General features: G+C 44.4%; 1 protein-coding gene across 4 annotated transcripts in view; it reads right to left on the bottom strand.

The window, feature by feature from the left end:
- Nucleotides 1-9,854: 9,854 nt before the first annotated feature.
- The window catches only part of LOC132394382 (hepatic and glial cell adhesion molecule-like), a 65,771-nt gene continuing 56,757 nt past the window's right edge, over nucleotides 9,855-18,868 (bottom strand). For 2 of the 4 annotated variants that reach the window (XM_059970488.1, XM_059970573.1), the window contains 3 exons: nucleotides 16,247-16,504; nucleotides 14,614-14,729; nucleotides 9,855-10,604 (listed from right to left, as the gene is read on the bottom strand). In XM_059970488.1, coding sequence (XP_059826471.1) covers nucleotides 10,572-10,604; nucleotides 14,614-14,729; nucleotides 16,247-16,504 — 407 coding nt within the window. In that variant the 3' untranslated portion in view covers nucleotides 9,855-10,571. The remainder of the gene's footprint in view (nucleotides 10,605-14,613; nucleotides 14,730-16,246; nucleotides 16,505-18,868) is intronic. The other 2 variants (XM_059970661.1, XM_059970743.1) reach the window with 2 other exon arrangements.

Raw genomic sequence — 18,868 nt, 5'->3', positions numbered from 1 at the left:
GTATTGAAAAACCTCAGCCATCGACTTTCATTAAACTTGACTCTTGTAATATTTGCTCTCAACAAAATTAAAGTTCATTGATTAAATAGCAGAATATTTCACCAGCTATGCCAAGATAATGATGAAAAGTTTGAATACTTGTTTTTTTTCTCACACTGAGGTGCGTTGGCTGTTAAAAGGCTGCAGCTTAAAATGATTTTTTGAACTTTTTGATGCTGTGATTGACGTTTTGCTCAATTTGGACAAGAGGTTGGGAAACAAGATTGAACTTCTACATGGAGATGTGGCAAACCAAGCCGAACTGATGACAAAATGAAAATTCTAAATATTGAAATTACAGGGCGACCATTTCAATTTAATCCAGGCAAAAAGTGCAGTTACCATTTTTCCAGGAAAATTAGAAATATACAAGTAAAATATTGGGAGAAGAGTGTTCTCATAGTTTCCCTGCATGAAAAATCAGGAACAGTGATTTGCAAGGGTGCTGCTTACACCTGTAGTTATGAAAGAAGGAGTTTCAGAACTGAACCATTGATTTGAACGATCTGGAAATTCCAGAATTGATTATTGACCCATTTCTTTATAAGCTGGAAGAAAAGGAAGGAAGATTGCATGACAAAATAATCGAACTTCAGAGTGATGTAAAAGCCTTTAAAAAATGCTGGGGGTTTTTTTCTGGCTGCAATGTCATATGAAGTTTCCCAATCTCTGAAGAAGCAAACTGCTTTTCACTGCATTTCATTCCTCCTATCACGTTGAAAGAGGTTTCAGTACAGTGAACCACATACACAAAAAAAAAACAAAAAGCACTTGGACTTTGTTACATGTGGGGACTTAAGGCTTTTCCTGTCACAACTTGAACCATATATTTCAACTCATGCTAAAAACCATTAAACTCAAGGAGCATATTGATATCGAAGGTGCTGTACAGTACACTGTTACAGTATAAGCTAGGTTTAAAGACAAATAGTAACTTAAAACATAATCATTTGTCTTATGTCAACCTATGGCAGACAGGTTTTGCCTAAGATGGGTGCTGCAAGTATGAAGGTTTTTTGGTGGGGGCCGTTGGATGAAACAAGGGTTAGGAAATGATGCTCTAAACCTTTCCCATCCATGTACTCTCCCAAGTATATTTTAAATATTGTTAATATACCTGCTTGAACTACTTCCTCTAGCAGCTCATTCCATATATGGATCATGGAAATCCTTGCCACTCAGGTCCCCTTTAGAAGAATCACCCACTCATTTTGGGCTGCTTTCCCCTGGTGAAAATAACTTTGCACATTCACCCTATATGTGCCCTCTCATGACTTTTACAGCTGTACAAGTACAAATTTCCATCTCCAGCACTCCAAAGAATGAAGACCTAGCTATTCATCTCTCCCTATTACTCAGGTCCTTGAGTCCGGGCAACATTGTCAAGAATCCTCGATACATTCTTTCTCAATTAATGATGTACTTCCTCTGACAAGATGCTAGGAGGCATAGTCAGTGTGGACAGTTAGTGTCTTTTTTCCCCCAGGGAGGCAATGGCTAATGCCAGAGGTAATTTTTTCCCAGTGAATGGAGGAAGGTATAGATGGGGAATTTCGGAGGTAGTTTTGTTTTGCACTAGGGGTTCAAAAACTGGTTTCCTCAATTAATGGTAATATTCCATACCATTAAAAAACACTTGGGAATCATTGTTTTATGCAGAGCATGGTGGGTGTGTGGTAGGAATAGGTACAGGATGGACCTTTAAGACGCTCCTATTTAAGACGCACATTGACAAATGAAAAGTGGAAGGTTATGGGCTATGTGGGAGGAAAGTGTTAGATTGTGACCATTAACAGAATGACACCTGCACTGTGCTGTACTGCCATGTTCTGTAATCTAGGTTACATGTTGATTTAACAACTTCAGCAGTGCCAAACCTTTCAACTGCAGACTCTGGTGCTTGTTTTAGCTCTATAGGAACTGCCTTCTGCTGCTAACAGAACTTTGCCCCTCCTTCACCATTCCCCTGTTATTCATACAATTGTTATTCGCTGCTGTGATTTATCTCCTTTGTCTTTCTGTTCTGACTCATCTGATCTTATCGGCTCTCCTGGAAAGCCCATACATCCTGGCCTCATTTGATGATTACAGCTCCAGCTTATTCTCCTTCCTTACTGACTGACTGCTCCACTCTTCCAGTGTGCCTTTATCCCACTCAACCTCTCCACTCACTCAATATTAATCCATTTTCCCATCATTACTTTGGGATTTCAATTACACTTTTGTGGGCCACGTTACATATGATTTTCCAGTGATTCCTTCAGCATCAACCTATTTGTCCCACTCACCTGTGCTTGGCCCATATCCTGCTGAACCTTTCTGATCCACAAACCTGTCTAGGTTTGTACTCCGATGGTAAGTACTCCTGTTTGAGTACTGTTGGCGGGGACAGCCTACCTGGGTAAGCAGCAGTGGCCATTCCTCTGGCACAGATTCTGGTGCTATGGCTCAGAAGAGTAGGAAAAGGAAGAGAAAGGCAGTAGTAATAGGGGACTCTATAGTTATGGCATCAGAAAAGCAATTCTGTGGATGCAGGAAAGAAACTCGGATGGTAGTTTGCCTCCCAGGTGTTTCTGGGATGTTTCAGCTTGTGTCCAAGATATCCTGCAGTGGGAAGGAGGACAGCCAGAGATCGTTGGTACCAATTTGTACCAATGACATAGGTAGGAAAAGGGAAGAGGTCCTGAAAGAAGACTCCAGGGAGTTAGGAAGGACGTTCAAAAGTAGGACCTCAAAGGTAGTAATCTCGGGCTTACTGCCTGTGCCATACGACAGTGATGGAGAAGGGACGTACTCAGACCAAAGGATTGAGATCTGTCTATTCTAACGTAAGGAGTGTTGTGAACAAAGCAGTTGAGCTTAAAGCATGGAGCTTGGAGCTATGATGTGGTGGCTATTTTAGAGACTTGGATGGCTCAGGGTCAGGAATGGTTACTTCAAGTGCCGGGTTTTAGATGTTTCAGAAAGGACAGGGAGGGAGGCAAAATAGGTGGGGGGTGGGGGGCGTGGCACTGTTGATCTGAGATAGTGTCACAGCTGCAGAAAAGGTGAACGCCATGGAGGGATTGTCTACGGAGTCTCTGTGGGGTGGAGGTTAGGAACAGGAAGGGGTCAATATCTTCACTGGGTGTTTTTGATAGGCCACCCAATAGTGACAGGGATATCGAGGAGCAGATAGGGAAACAGATCCTGGAAAGGTGTCATAATAACAGAATTGCCATGTTGGAAGATTTTAATTTCCCAAATATCAATTGGCATCTCCCTAGAGCAAAGGGTTTAGATGGGGTGGAGTTTGTTAGGTGTGTTCAGGAAGGTTCGTTGACATAATATGTAGATAAGCCAACAAGAGGAGGGGCTGTACTTGATGTGGTATTGGGAAATGAACCTGGTCAGGTGACAGATCTCTCAGTAGGAGAGCATTTTGGAGATAGTGATTATAATTCTATCTCCTTTACAATAACATTGGAGAGAGATAGGAACAGAGAAAAGTGTTTAATTGGACTGAATTCTGTCGCTATCAGGTGGAAATTGGAAGTTTAAATTGGAAACTAATATCTTGGGGGAAAGCACGGAAGAAAGATGGCAAACACATGGAGTTCTGCACAGGTATGTTTCAATGAGACACAGAAGTTTTGGTAGGGTATGGGAACCATGGTGTACAAACGCTGTAATAAATCTAGTCAAGAAGAAAAGTAAAGCTTACAAAAAGTTCAGAGAGCTAGGCAATGTTAGAGATCTAGAAGATTATAAGGCTAATAAGAAGGAGCTTAAGAAGGAAATTAGGAGAGCCAGAAGGGACCATGAGAAGGCCTTGGTGGACAGGATGAAGGAAAACCCCAAGATATACTAACAGTATGTGAAGAGCAAGAGGATATGACATGAAAGTATAGGACTTATTAAGTGTGACAGTGGGAAAGTGTGTATGTAACTGGAGGAAATAGAAGAGATACTTAATGAATACTTTACTTCAGTATTCACTATGGAAAAGGATCGTGATGATTGTAGTGACGACTTGCAGCAGACTAAAAAGGTTGAGCATGTAGATGTTAAGAAAGAGGATGAGCTGGAGCTTTTAGAAAGCATCAAGTTGTCGCCGGTACCAGATGAGCTGTTGACCAGACTACTGTGAGAGGTGAAGGAAGAGATTGCTGAGCTTCTGGTGATGATCTTTGCATCACCAATAGGGACAGGAGAGGTTCTGGAGGATTGGAGGGTTGCAGATGTCGTTCCTTTACTCAGGAAAGGCGGTAGAGATAGCCCAGGAAATTATAGACCAGTGAGTCTTACCTCAGTGGTTGGTAAGTTGATGGAGAAGATCCTGAGAGGCAGGATTTCTGAACATTTGGAGAGGTATAATATGATTAGGAATTGTCAGCATGGCTTTGTAAAGGGCAGGTTGTGCCTTATGAACCTGTTTGAATTTTTTGAGGATATTGCTAAACACAATGATGAAGGAAGAGCAATAGATGTAGTGTATATGGATTTCAGCAAGGCATATGATCAGGTACCCCATACAAGGCTTATTGAGAAAGTCAGGAGGCATGGGATCCAAGGGGACATTGCTTTGTGGATCCAGAACTGGCTTGCCCACAGGAGGCAAAGAGTGGTTGTAGACGGGTGATATTCTGCATGGAGGTTGGCCACCAGTGCAGTGCCTCAGGGATCTGCTCTGGGACCCTTACTCTTCGTGATTTTTATAAATGACCTGGATGAGGAATTGGAGGGAGGGTTAGTAAGTTTGCTGATGATACAAAGGTTGGAGGTGCTGTGGATAGTGTGGAGGGCTGTCAGAGATTACATTGGGACATCAATAGGATGCAAAACTGGGCTGAGAAGTGGAAGATGGAGTTCAATCCAGATAAGTGTGAAGTGGTAGGTCAAATATGATGGAAGAATGTAGTATTAATGGTAAGACTCTTGGCAGTGTGGAGAACCAGAGGGATCCTGGGGAGGTTAGAGGGAATCCAGAGGACACTTAAAGCAGCTGTGCAGGTTGAGTGAGTGGTTAAGAAGGCGTACAGAGTATTGACCTTTATCAATCGTGGAATTGCATTTAGAACCCAAGAGGTAACGTTGCAGCTTTATATGACCCTAGTCAGACCCCACTTGGAGTACTCTGCTCAGTTCTGGTCGCCTCTCTACAGGAAGGATGTGGAAGCCATAGAAAGGGTGCAGAGGATATCTACGAGGATGTTGCCTGGATTGGGGAACATGCCTTATCAGAATAGGTTGAGTGAACTTGGCCTTTTCTCTTGCTGCTGAGAGGTGACCTGATAGAGGTGTATAAAATGATGAGAGGCATTGATCATGTGGATAGTCAGAGGCTTCTTCCCAGAGCTGAAATGGTTGCCACAAGAGGACATGGGTTTAAGGTGCTGGAGAGTAGGTACAGAGGAGATGTCAGGGGTAAGTTTTTTACCGGGAGAGCAGTGAGTGCGTGGAAAAAGTTGCGGGCAACGGTGGTGGAGGTGTATATGATAGGGTCTTTAAAGAGACTTTTTGATAGATACATGGAGCTTAGAAAAATGGAGGGCTATAGGTAAGCCTAGTAATTTCCAAGGTAGGGACATGTTTGGAATAACTTCATGGGATGAAGGGCCTTTATTGAGCTGAAGGTTTTCCACTTTTCTTTGTTCAACCTCTACCAGCTCCTCTGGCAGCTCATTCCATACACCCACCACCCACAGGGTGCAAAACTGGCCCCTGGCATCCCCTTTAAGTCTTGCCCCTCTGATATGAAAACAGTACCTTCTGGTCTTAGACTCCCTCACCCTGACATTGTCAAGCCTGCTGGGTGTCTCTGCTTTGTAGAGTTAGGAGGACAGATACAATTCCATGAGACCACCCAGGGAGGGGGGACAATGCTGAGTCATTCACCTTTGTGGGACTAAGGGCCCGTATTGTGCTGTAGGTTTTCTGGGTTACATTGTTCAGTTGTACCAACCTCTACCACCTCCTCTGGCAGCTCATTCCAAACACACACCACCCATAGGGTGCAAAACTGGCCCCTGGCATCTCCTTTAAATCTTGGCCCTCTGATATGAAAACTGTGCCCTCTGGTCTTAGACTCCCTCACTCTGACGTTGTCAAGCCTGCTGGGTGTCTCTGCTTTGTAGAGTTAGGAGGACAGATATGGTTGCATTAGACCACCCAGGGAGAGGGCAATAAGGACCGATGGTGGCAGAGCGTGGTGGGGGGGGGGGGTGGAAGTGGAGAACATTTCAAGTTGTAGACACAGGACAATGTCGAGTCATTCACCCCTTAAACAACTACACTTTGATCAGCTTTGTGTGCAATCCTTAAATTCAACATGCTATAAACTGTTGGAGAGCAAAAAAACCAGTCTTTCAACTGCAGGAGAAAGCAGAACTGGAATAACTGCTTCAGATCACCAAAGCAAGAGCATTACAATTCAGAGCATTGTACAGCATCAGCGTCCCATCAACTTGTTTTTATTCCTCCACTATATTTTCATCTGATTGTGGAAACTTGTTGAATACACTGATTGTGGAATGGTACTTCATTAGCAAGTGTCCAAATCAGATCTGTGACCGTCATTCAGGAATCATGAGTGCGGCAACAATCACAACATCAGCCCAAGTTTCTGAAACTTTGTGTGTGTGTGTGTGTGTGTGTGTGTGTGTGTGTGTGTGTGTGTACATCAGTATGACTGCATATCATTTGTGAGAAAAGTGTTTGTATGAGTGTCCATGTATGTACTGTAGGTATAATGTATGTATGTATGTTTGTGTGCCTGTGCTTCTGTATGTGTGTATTGCTGCTGTAAATCTTGTGTGTGTGTATATGCGTTCACACACTCCCACAATAGTGTTAAAGGGGCATTTAGACAAGCAGGTGAACAGGCAGGGATTAGAGGGATCTAGATCATGTACAGTCAAGTGGGATAAGATTGCTCTCATGGTTGCACAGGTTGCACAGACCTTATGGAGGGAAGGCTTGTTCCTAATGTTCTGTTCTATATTTCATGTGTATGTGCACATGCATACATGTATATATGATTGCATTCATTTCTGTCTTCTATATACTGCATATACATTCTGAAATTCAATAGACACATATTAGTAAGGTGTGTATGCATTCCTTCAGTGTCATCCCAGCATCTGTGCCAAGCAGCAACACCTGGATTAGGTGAAGTCAGAAACTGGGTGCACACACTCCCAGTGCTCCAGTTTCCCCCTATGGCCCAGAACCAGTGGATGGATGGCTGTGCTAGATGGCCAGGGTGTGGCTCCAATAAGCAGCTATTGCAGGAGTTAATGGGTTAATCCTGTGACAGTTAGCCACTCTGACATGGAAGGTGTTCACATATTATACATGAGAGGAGTTTGTGTGTCATACAAGCAGTGTGATTACAACCTTTATCATGTCATATATATGCTTTGCCTTCAAGAGACAGCCTTTTGGCATCTCATCAGTCCATGAGCTCTTTCAGATGAGGATGAACCAAATTTTGGAGGGACAGGAAAGAGCAGTCTGCCACATAGGCAATATACTCATCTTCGGAGGCTCAAGTGAGGAACATGACAAAAGAGTGGAAGCTACCTTGGAGAAACCAAAACAGGCTGGAATCACCCTGCAGAAAAAGGTATGTGATCTTGCAAAGTTGGAGGTGAAGTTATTTGGCCAGCAACTGTCCTCAAAGGGAGTTCAACTGGATTCTGACAAACTGATAGGAGTTCAGAACACAGAACTAACTACAAATTTATCAGAGATCCACAGTTTCCTTAGCATGGTAAACCAGTTGTGGAAATTCATTCCAAACTTGGCAAAGAAAACAAAGCCACTGTGTAACCTCCTCTCTCAGCAGAATGTTTGGACCTGGAATGCACTAGAGGAAATCATTTTCATCACTTAAAGCAGAACTTACCTCTCTGCCAACGTTGACATTCTTTGATCCAAACAAATCAATCAAGATCTCAGCAGACACATGTTCCTTTGACCTAGGGGGAGTACTCATGCAACACTGTAATGGTATTTGAAAGCTACTAGCATATGCATCACGAGCACTGACTCCTGCTGAACAGCATCACGCCCAAATCAAACAGGAGCTGCTAGCTCTCCTGTGGGCTTGTGAATGGTTCAGCTGCTCCTTGATAGGTACTAAGTTCCTACTTGAAACAGACAACAAACTAATTATCAGCCTCCTCAACTCAAAACACTTAGATGACTTACCTTCATGTCTGCAAATGTCCAGGTTGAGGCTGCTGTGATGCTGTAATGACACTCCAGACAACTCCAGACACTCTGTCGAAGATGCTGTGAAAAGTGAGTAGGTGGAGGCTGTCCCTGCCCTCATGGAAGATACCAGCATCTACTTAGCTCAGGTACATGAACACATATCTGCATCACCCAGTAAAATAGGATGAATTTCAAACTCAATTGAAAAAGGACCAAATCGGCATCACGGTCATGCAATACTGTGAGCGTGGATGGCCAGCTGTTCCAAAAGCAGTTCACAACCTCAGACGTTACATTACTGGCTTGAAAGAGACACACTCACCATTCTGATGGTTTGCTCCTAAAGGGCTCCAGGCTCATCATTCCTGCTTCTTTACAGTCAAATCCACCAAGGACATCAGGCATCAAAAAACATCACCTGAGAGCAAGGCAATCCTTGTGGTGGCCTGGTCTGAGTACACAGCTGGGAGATTATATAAAGCAATGTGAAGCTTGCAGAAAACTACACTCATATCATACTGAACCTTTATCCACAGAATTCGCAGACTTTTTTCGCAAATTACAAGCACAGATATTTTCGAGCTGCAAAGAGACAAGTACCTTCTCACTGTGGATTACTACTACTCTAAGCTGTCCTCTACATCCTCAGAAGCAGTTATACAGCACCTGAAAGTTCTGATTGCTCAGCATGGAATACCAGAGACACTTATATCAGGCAATGGTCCACAATTCAGTTGCTCAAATTTCAAAGGCACTATGATTTTCAACACAAGACAATCAGTCCACAGTACCCACAGGCAAATTGAGAATTCCTAAAAGCAGAGCAAAATGTTAAGAATCTCCTATGGAAATTAAAATACCCCTACAAAGCACTGCTATCTTATTGCTCCACACTTCTTGCAAAGTAAGTCCATAACAGCCGTCAATAGGCTGGAGACTGAGAACAAGCCTGCCTCTTCTTTCTTCCATTCTCCAACTTCACTTACTGCACTTAGACAAAGTGAAAAATTTTAAGAAAACACAACAAAAGAGAAAACGGAAACAGATCTCAGACAGAGCAAAATCTTTGTCACCTTTCAGGACTAGTGAAGCTGTTTGGGATTCACACTAATCTACCCAACAATAGTCTGGCAGCAAGCAACACAATCGTTTGTGATCAGAACATCACAAGGTGAAATCAAACAGGATAGGTGTTCCCTTGTGCACCTTGAAAGTACATGAAAGTTAGAGAAAGAATTTGAATCGCCTGATCTTGATGATGAGGACTACTTACCAGAGGTGGGCGCACCTGCACAAGAATCTCCATCTGCTCCAACACTTCCAGGAACCTATACCAGAAATGGCTGTTTATCTGTCCCACTACAGAGATGTACTCCATAGCCTAATATCTTAGGGCAGGGGACCAAAAAGGCAGAATAATCCTCTCACTTTAACAGAGTGTTGAGGTAGTCAACCTTGACCTCCATTAGATTTAGTATTTTTTTTAAAAGAGTTCTAATATTGAAAACATTTCACAAGGTGAGACTGTTCTTAAGAAAAAGGAATTGGTGAATAAAAGGACGGAAACGAAGTGAGACCAATAAAAACAAAGAGAAAGACGGTTATAATGCTGGCTATTCATTTTTATCTTTATGTCAGGAGAATAAGTTATGTTCCATGGCTAATATGACTATAATTTCAGTGCAGTTCTGTAGACAAGAAGAACATGGCTAGTTTTTCTCTTTTCTCAACGAGAGATGTGGTAGTTGAAGGGTTATTCCTATGCCACTCAGTTACCCACTTCCACATGGGAAGAGTTTACATACCGTACAAGCAAAAACACTGAGTTAAATAGCCTCCATGCTGCCACCTGGCTATCCCTCTCTGCACTCTCCCTCTTTAACGAAACAGCCGTCAGACACGCTTGGACAGCTTCCACAGAGTAAGGGGCTGCAGAGAGGCTGAGCGTCCGGTTCAGCACCCCAAAGGGCCTGATCCTGAGCTGTGGCTGGTCACGAGCTAAAACGGTGACACTGTATCTCTCTGTTCTGTTGAGACATTGAATACTGTTAGGGTGCTAGTTGCTTTCTCCATGTGCCCAGTGTTCTGTCAGGTAATGCCACATGGAATTGACTCCATAACTGACCAGCAGCTCATCCCCACAATAAATAACTGTCTGGAGACAGAAGATCCACCAGCGACATCTCCCATTAGTTGGCCCTCACTCAGATGCCTCTTCCCTGACATCTGGCACATTGTTTCTCCTCTGCCTGGTGTGATGGTGGACACCTCGGATGGTACTTCACACGGAAAACTGTTCTTCAGCAGACTGCGGATGAATGTCAACCTCTAGCTTATATCATTCTTCTGTTCCTCCTCTTTTTAACCTACAGAGGAAACAATGAGACAGGTATCACCACAAATTCTGGGAGGGGAGCCCCCACGCAACTATTCCCACTCCACGTCCTATTCAGCCTCCCTCCTCCCCACTCTTGAAATCCCCCCAAAATCCTCTGAGTGCCATCCCTTTGCTCTGAAATCAATGACACCTTCTCACTTCCCTCCGAGAGTAAATGGGCTGAGTGTAGGTTTGCCAGAAACTTGGCATGGACATGTTGGGCAATGAGCCTCTAACTGTACAATGCCACCACTTGTGTTGAGCATCCATCTACATCCAGCCCTGATCTAACACTCACTTAGCTACCTCTCCCTTTCCCTAGCCCGGGGGTCGGCAACCCGTGGCTCCGGAGCCACATGTGGCTCTTTTACATCTGTGCTGCGGCTCCCTGTTGCTTTGGAAAATAATTGGTTGTGGCAACCCTTTTCCTGGCACATCCGAACCGACTCACAATTAGATAGCCTACGGGGGTTTGCGAGCACAGAGCTTTGGAGCCTCTGCGCCATGGGGGGCAGGTTGAGGGAGGCTTAAAAGTGAGGCTGAAGATTTCGAATAAAGTTTTTTCCTTCGACTGCAGTTACCGATTCCGTGTCATAATTTTAGCGCTGCGTGTAGCACACCGCTACATGGTCAGTATTTAATTAAAATGTATTTTATGTTAGTTTGTTAGTTTTTGAAATGTAAATCTAAATTTGAAGATTATGGTGATCTTGTACAATCTAAATAAGACGTTGTGGAGACCCATTTCCTGACACATCCGAACCGGCTCACAATTAGCCAGCGTTCAGGCTAAGGGAGATAGCCTACGGGGGTTTGTGAGTATGTGTCTTTTGCAGCATCCGCGCCCATGGGGGGCGGGTTGAGGGAGGCTTAAAAGCAAGGCTGTTTAGTTCGAATAAAGCTACACCGCTACAATGTGTTTTTATCGCTGGCTGTCCAGAGGGGAGGTGCTGAAACGCTTTGTCGCGTGTCTGGAAGAAGTGAAAACTTTCCTGGGCAGCAAAGGGCCCACCTTTCCTGAGCTGGAACAGCCAGAGTGGCTGGAAAAGCTACACTTCATGGTAGACATGACAGCGCACCTGAACACGCTGAACACAGCTCTTCAACGGGGTAAGGACGTACAACCCTGCACATGTTGGAGGATGTTTTGGCATTCGAGCGCAAGTTGACGTTGCTTGCTAGAGATTTACAGAAAGGCACATTGTCTCACTTCCCCAATTTGAGAGAGTTCAAACAAGGTCACGACATGATAAATTCGGAGTATTTACATTCTGCAATCATCGCAATGCAAACATCGTTTGTGAAACGCTTATGTGAGTTCAGAGAGGAAAAAAACACATTATCCTTCCCGGTCAGTCCCCTAAGCATCGATCCATCCCTACTGAATACAACTGCATTGTCAGGTGTGAGTCAACCTGAACAAGTATGATAAATATTTTAATTGCCTATTATTTTACGTATATTCATATTTTTTCATTGTTCAGTGAAATAGTCCTTTTATTTTTCAGGTTGACAGCTGGCTGACGTTATTTTTGGTTTGCTGGTGGTGGCAAATTTAAGTTTGGCGTTTTTCATAAATACAAGAAGGACTCAAATAGACGTTGAGTATTTTACTTAAAAGTAACCTTCAACCCAACGTCTTTTTTTCGGAGTTCAAAATGTTTTTGTTGCATGCAGAAATGTAATTTCGTTTTCTCTGCAGGAGTTCATCAATTTCATAAATGCAACACATTATAGTTTGTTTATACATAGCATAAAGGCAAAACAAAACGTTGTATGCAGTGTTTTTTCATTTTAAATGTCAAGCGGGTTTTGCGGCTCCCAGTGTTTTCTTTTCTGTGGGAAACGGGTCCAAGTGGCTCTTTCAGTGGTAAAGGTTGCTGACCCCTGCCCTAGCCCACACTTCCTCTCTCTCTCACACACAATCACTATTACCTCTTCCCTTTCCCTCTCTCTTTCTCACACTTCTGCTACCTCTCCCCCTCCCTCTCATCTTCAATCTGTCTCTCACTCTTCCTCACACTTCCCCCAACTTTCCCACTCTCTCTCCTAACTTCACATTCTCTCTGTGCCTCTATCTCTTCTCTTCCCCCCTCTTACTTCTCCCACCCTTCTCACTCCTTTAACTACACACTCCTTTAATTACAGGATTAATGGTCAGTTACTTAAGAGTGTGGATGAACAAAGGGACCTTGGGTTACAAATCCATACATCCCTCAAGGTTACTGCACAAGTTGATAGGGTAGTTAAGATGTCAAGGTCCGAAATCAGTTTCCCTTTAAATTCAGTTAGGTTGCGTTATAATCCAGACCATTGAATCTTTGTTCCCTTCTAATTCAGTTTCACGTGTCCCTTGAGCTTGGCAATAAGGTGACCTACTCTCGACCCGAACCGGCAGTTTATAAGCCCCTGGCTATAGCCGTTCAGGGCGAGAGTGTTAAGAAGCCTTAGCAAGTCGCCGTCACTACAACAAGCCAGAGTTATCCAGCCCGCATCGGAGTACCAGCAATTCGCCTTCCTTCGCCAGAGTGGGTCTGGGCGAGGTCAATCTACCAGGGGTGAGTGGAAGGTGGAGTCCTGACACGACGTTCATGCCCATTGTTCATGTCTACCCCTCGAAGAGTCCTGGCTCGGTGCCTGATCTGAAGGAGGAGTCCTGGGTCAAGGTTCCTGTCCTGTGTTCTGGTGTTCACGTTTCTGGCTGTGGTGATCCATGGTGTCCACGTTTTCTGGCTGCGGTGAATCAAGGTCCTAGTCTCCTAGTCCAAGGGCCGCAGCAGTTCCAGTCCCCAGGGAAAAAGTCCAAGGGCAGCAACGGTCCCAGTCCCCAGGGTCCCAGTCAAGGCCGCGGCGTTCCCAGTTCCCAGTTTCCAAGTCCCAGGTCCGTGGCGACCCAAGTCCCTAGTCCACTAGTCCGAGGTTCATGTTCCTCCTTGTCCTCCTTGGTTTCCCGATCTTCTGTGTAGCGAGTAATAAACACTATTTCATTGTGCCTAAGAAAGACGTGTTTGTATCCTGTTTGTGGGTCCTCTCCCAGCACCCTTGTCCCCACCTTGAGACATAAGAAGGCCTATGGGATGCTAGGCTTCATTAACAGGGGGATTGAGTTCAAGAGTAGAGACGTCATGTTGCAACTCTACAAATCTCTGGTGAGACCGCACTTAGAATATTGTGTTCAATTCTGGTCACCTCATTATAGGAAGGATGTGGAAGCTATGGATAGGGTGCAGAGGAGATTTACCAGTATGTTGCCTGGTTTGGAGAACAAGTCATATGAAGCAAGGTTAGCAGAGCTGGGACTTTTCTCTTTGGAGCGTAGAAGAATGATAGGGGACTTGATAGAGGTCTACAAGATTATGAAAGGCATAGATAGGGTGGATAGTGAGTACCTGTTTTCCAGAGCACCAACAGCAAACACCAAAAGGCATATGTACAAAATTTAGTGAGGGAGGTTTAGGGGAGACATCAGGGGTAAGTTTTTTTACACAGAGGGTTGTGAGTGTCTGGAATAATTTGCCAGGGATGGTGCTGGAGGCTAAAACATTAGGGGTATTTAAGAGCCTCTTGGACCAGCACATATGAAAGCAAAAAGAAGGGTTATGGGATAGTGTGGGTATAGTACTGTTTTTTTTGAGGATTATATGGGTCGGCACAACATGGAGGGCTTAAGGGTCTGTACTTTGCTGTAATGTTCTATGGTTCTATGGTACTCCTCTTGTCCTCCCTTTCTCCAGTCCTCTTTTCCCCTCTCTCTTTCTTCTCCTTCTCCGTCACTCCCCCTCTCTTTCCCTCCCTTTCTCTCCATAGTTCTCTCTTCTTTCCTTCCTCACTTTCCATCTCTCTGACTCATTTTCTTTCCCTCTGTCTCCCTCCTCTACAACACCACTGAGCTCTGAGCATCCTCTGGGACTGCTGTTACGTTCAATGTGGATGTCCTTGGGTCACGGGACACTGCAACACACTGCATGTTCCCTGGGCTCTCAGGAAACTTCACTCACCCACACAAAGATCCCAATGTGCAGCAGCACGAGGAGGGACACCACTATCAGGATGATATGGAATCTCTTTCTCTTCAGAACAGGCTCTTCTCGGCAAAATGGAAACCCATCAGATTCTGAAATGGTAAAGATAACACCTTTAAAAAATCTCATTCACATCCTCTTCCTCACAATAGATTCTGCAGATGCTGGAAATTGAAAGTATCACTTCTTTCCGTCAGCCCTCTACCTTTTCCGGATATCAGCTCCCAGCTGCTCACTTCACCTCCCTTCCCTCAGCAGCCTGCCAGCATGTACTCCTCCCTCATGCCCCACCTTCTTATTCTGGCTTCTTCCCCTTTCCTTTCCAGTCCTGATGAAGGGTCATCAGCACTTTATCCTCACTCTAGATGCTGCCTGATTGGTGATTTTATCTAGTAATTTGTGCGCCTTGCTCATTCTGCTAATGTGCGTTTGTCCTGTTCCCTCACTCTTCACCCCCTTCACAGTGACCGATGAACCCACCCACCACACACATCATTAATATGTGGGAGGGAACGTGGGTTCCTGTGGGGAAAGCCAATCAATCACGGGGAAAAGGTGCACAGACAGCACTAGACATCAGGATTGAACCCACTTCTCTGGGACTGTGAGGCAGTTTTCTACCTGTTACACCACTGAGAGGCCCTCTAACCCTGTGGTTCAAATGTTACCTTCTGGAGGGAAGAATTATATTGGTCTTGAAGTAGATGAATAGGTCATTATAACATCTGGCTGAAGGGCCCATTCTGTGCTGTACTATTCTATGTTCTATGTACCTACAGTTGACTCATTCGGAGATTTAGTGAAATGTTAACATGGTTGTAGAAGAATTTAAATTGTTATGCCTATTTCTGAATTAAGCAAGTTATCCAATCATGAGGTGTAAACAAATTTAAATTTAGTTCATGATTTCATTGTGAATGAGGGGATCAAGGCTAATAGTGAAGTGAAAAATCATTGATAATGTAATGGTGATATAGACAAAACTGATGTGATGTAGAAGTGAGGATCTGCTGATGATGTAATGGTGATGTGAGCATCCATTGATGATGTAATGGTGATACGGAGTACATTGATTATGTTAATGGTGATTTGAATTCTCTGATTATGTAATTATCTGAGGATCCACTGATGATGCGGTGACGTGATGATGCACTGATGATGTAATGTTGATGTGAGGTACACTGATGATGTAATGGTGATGTGAGGTACACTGATTATGTAATGATTTGAGGAAACCGCTGATGATTTAATGCCACCATTGGTGGCACTGCCTCAAAAAGGCAAAATCAGTCATCAACGATTCTGACTATCCAGGCCATGCCACCTTCTTGCTGCTCCCATTGGGTATGGACACCATCAGGTTCAGGAACAGTTACTTCCCTTCAACTAACTGGTTCTCGAACCAACCGACACAACTGTAATCACTGCCTCAGTATACGGCACTTTGATCACTTTGCCCGAAAATAAAACTTTGATTTCATTTTTGTACTAATTCTCTATCCAACCTCTCTGTACAAGTACAACTCTGTTCCTCTCCAAGTGAGCCCAGGCCTGAAATGCTACACCCACAGACCCATTACCAATTTTCCCTTGTTGGGTATTGACGCACCTCGGAGGGAATAGTTGGCAGATGCCATGCCAAGCCGGTTCCACACGAGGCAGGTGTAGGTGCCACAAACTGCCGGCAGGTGGGCCAGCAGGGTGAGGTTCTGCCTGTCATGGGAGAGCAGAGTCCAGACACCTCCTTCCACACTCACGCCATCCTTGCTCCAGTTTTGCTGAGGGTTAGTCCCGTTCTCTACCACACAGCTGAGTGAGATATTATTCTCTGACTGATATGCCCGGATCTCTGGCCTGGAGAGCTCTTCTGCCCGGCAGGGGAGAAGGGAGAAAAGGACAACTGTTTACAAGCACAGTTATACAATGCACAAGATAGTGAGATTTCTCCCCCAGTCACAGAACGTGTTGACAAACCTCCCTGACACACACCAGCCCAGCACAGACCAATACCCCTCGACTCTATCTGGCCCATCCCCACACCGGGGCAGGGAGTGAACTCTCCACAGTGTCAAACTGACTAGTGTATCACAGTCTACATCCTTCACCATCTCTGTGACCCCTCTATCCCCTACTCCCCTCCCATCATGTAACCCCTATAGCCCGTAACACCCCATCCTATCCCTGTAACCCCTCCATCCCACAACCCTCCATATCTCTGTAACCCCCTTTGACCCCTCATACCCATCCCTGTCTCTATAACACCCCATGAGCCCTCCACCTTTCCTTGTCTCAATAACCCATTCCAGCCCCTACACCTCTTCCCATCTCTGTAATGTCCCATGGCCCCTACTCGAACAATATTGCGGCTCGAGTCAGGAAAAGGTAAAGGCCGTATGTCAGGTTTAGGCACCAGGGAACAACTGAGTTCCTTGAAGAGTGTAGTGGATGTTGAGGTGAACTTAACAAGGAATTTAGGATGGAAAAAGAGAGTATGTGATATTCCAGGCAGATGAAGTAACAGAGACAGCTAAAGGATTCCACAGGTACATATGGTAGGAGCAAAAATTTAACTTGGGAGAGAATAGGTCCCCTTAAGGATCAGCACTGACAGTAAGGTAGTGCAGCGGTTAGCATAATGCTATCATATCACTAGCAACCACGGTTTAATTCCACCGCTGTGTAGAGTGTGTCCATTCTCCCCGTGACCACGTGGGTTTCCTCCAGGAGCTCTGGTTTCCTCCCACATTCCTAAGACAAAAGGGTTAATGTGTTAATTAGACACAGGGTGTAACTGGCTGTGATCTGGAAGGGCCTGTTACCAAGCTGTATCTCTAGAACAAAACATCTGTGGAGTTGCAGGAGATGGGCGAGGTATTGAAGGAATAGATGTTGTTTGCATTTATTGTGGAGAAGGTCATGGAAGCCAAGGACATTAAGGGAGTAAATGGGGATGGTGTGGATTGTATTCACATTCCAGGCAGTAAGTGCTGGAGATTTCAAGGGCTCTTAAACCCACAGGGTCTGACCAACTCCACTCTGGAAAAATTAAGAGCAAGTTCTATGGCCTCTGGCAAACATATGTAATTCATTCTAGCCAAGTAAGGTACTAGAAGTTGGAAGTATATCTGTTGTAGTGCCTTGTTTATAAAGGCATGCAAAGGCAATACTAATAACTTCATGTCATTGGTGAGACCAATGACAATGGCAAAGCTGCTGGCATTCTCTGAGGAAAGACCAGGCAGGATAGTCAAGGAAGGATCAGGGGATTTTGCTTACTTAGACTTTCAAAAGGCCTTTGACAAGTGTCAGGCTTGAGAACACTAACAACATAAGAGCCCATTGCACTACAGGAAAGACACCAGCATGGACAGAGATTGGTTGACTGAAAGGTGACAAAGAGTGGGGAGCCTTTATTGATTGACTGCCAGTCACTAGTTGTGTTCCACAGGGGTCGGTGTTGGAATTGTGTTTTGCTTCATGTTATTCTTCATGTTCTGAATGAAGGAATTGATGGCTTTGTCACCAAGTTTACAGATGATGCAGAGATAGATGGAGGGGCAGGTAGTTTTGTGGAAGAAGGGAGTCTGCAAAAGATCTTAGACAGATTAGGAGAATGGGGACAGAATTGGGAGTTGGAATGCAGGGTGCAGCACTCCCTTAATGGTTAGCTTGCAGGTTTATTCAGTGGTAAGGAAACCAAATGCAGCGTTAGCATTAATTTCAAAAGGGATAGAATACTAAAGCACGGATGTAATGCTTTATAAAACCAGTGTTGGGCTCCAGATCTATAAGTCAATATGCTGGCATTGAAGACGGTCCAGGAGAGGTTTACTATAATGATGCTAGGAATGAAAGAGTTAATGTATGAGGAGTGTTTGATCACTCTGGGCCTGTATTCACTGGAGTTTAAAATAATGCGGAGGGTGAGAGAGACATGGACCAGAGTGCACAGTTTCAGAATAAAAAGTATCCCTTTAGAACAGAGATACGGAGACAATTATTAGGCAGAGGTGGTAAATCTGCAGAATTCTATGCCATGTACAGCTGTGGAGGCTAAGACATTGGGTATATTTAAAGTGGAATTGATAAGTTCTTGATTAGTCAGGGCATCAAAGGTTATGGATAATGGGAATGAAAGAATAATGAATGAAACATAATGAAATGATCGAATGGCCTGATTCAGCTCCTATGTCTTATGGTGTAATGGTGTTTTGTTCACACTGGGAATATT

This window comes from Hypanus sabinus, chromosome 1 (genome assembly GCF_030144855.1).
Source record: "Hypanus sabinus isolate sHypSab1 chromosome 1, sHypSab1.hap1, whole genome shotgun sequence".
Lineage (NCBI taxonomy): Eukaryota > Metazoa > Chordata > Chondrichthyes > Myliobatiformes > Dasyatidae > Hypanus > Hypanus sabinus.
Note: the sequence above shows the minus strand (reverse complement) of the source record. Positions and strands in the feature narration are given on the sequence as shown.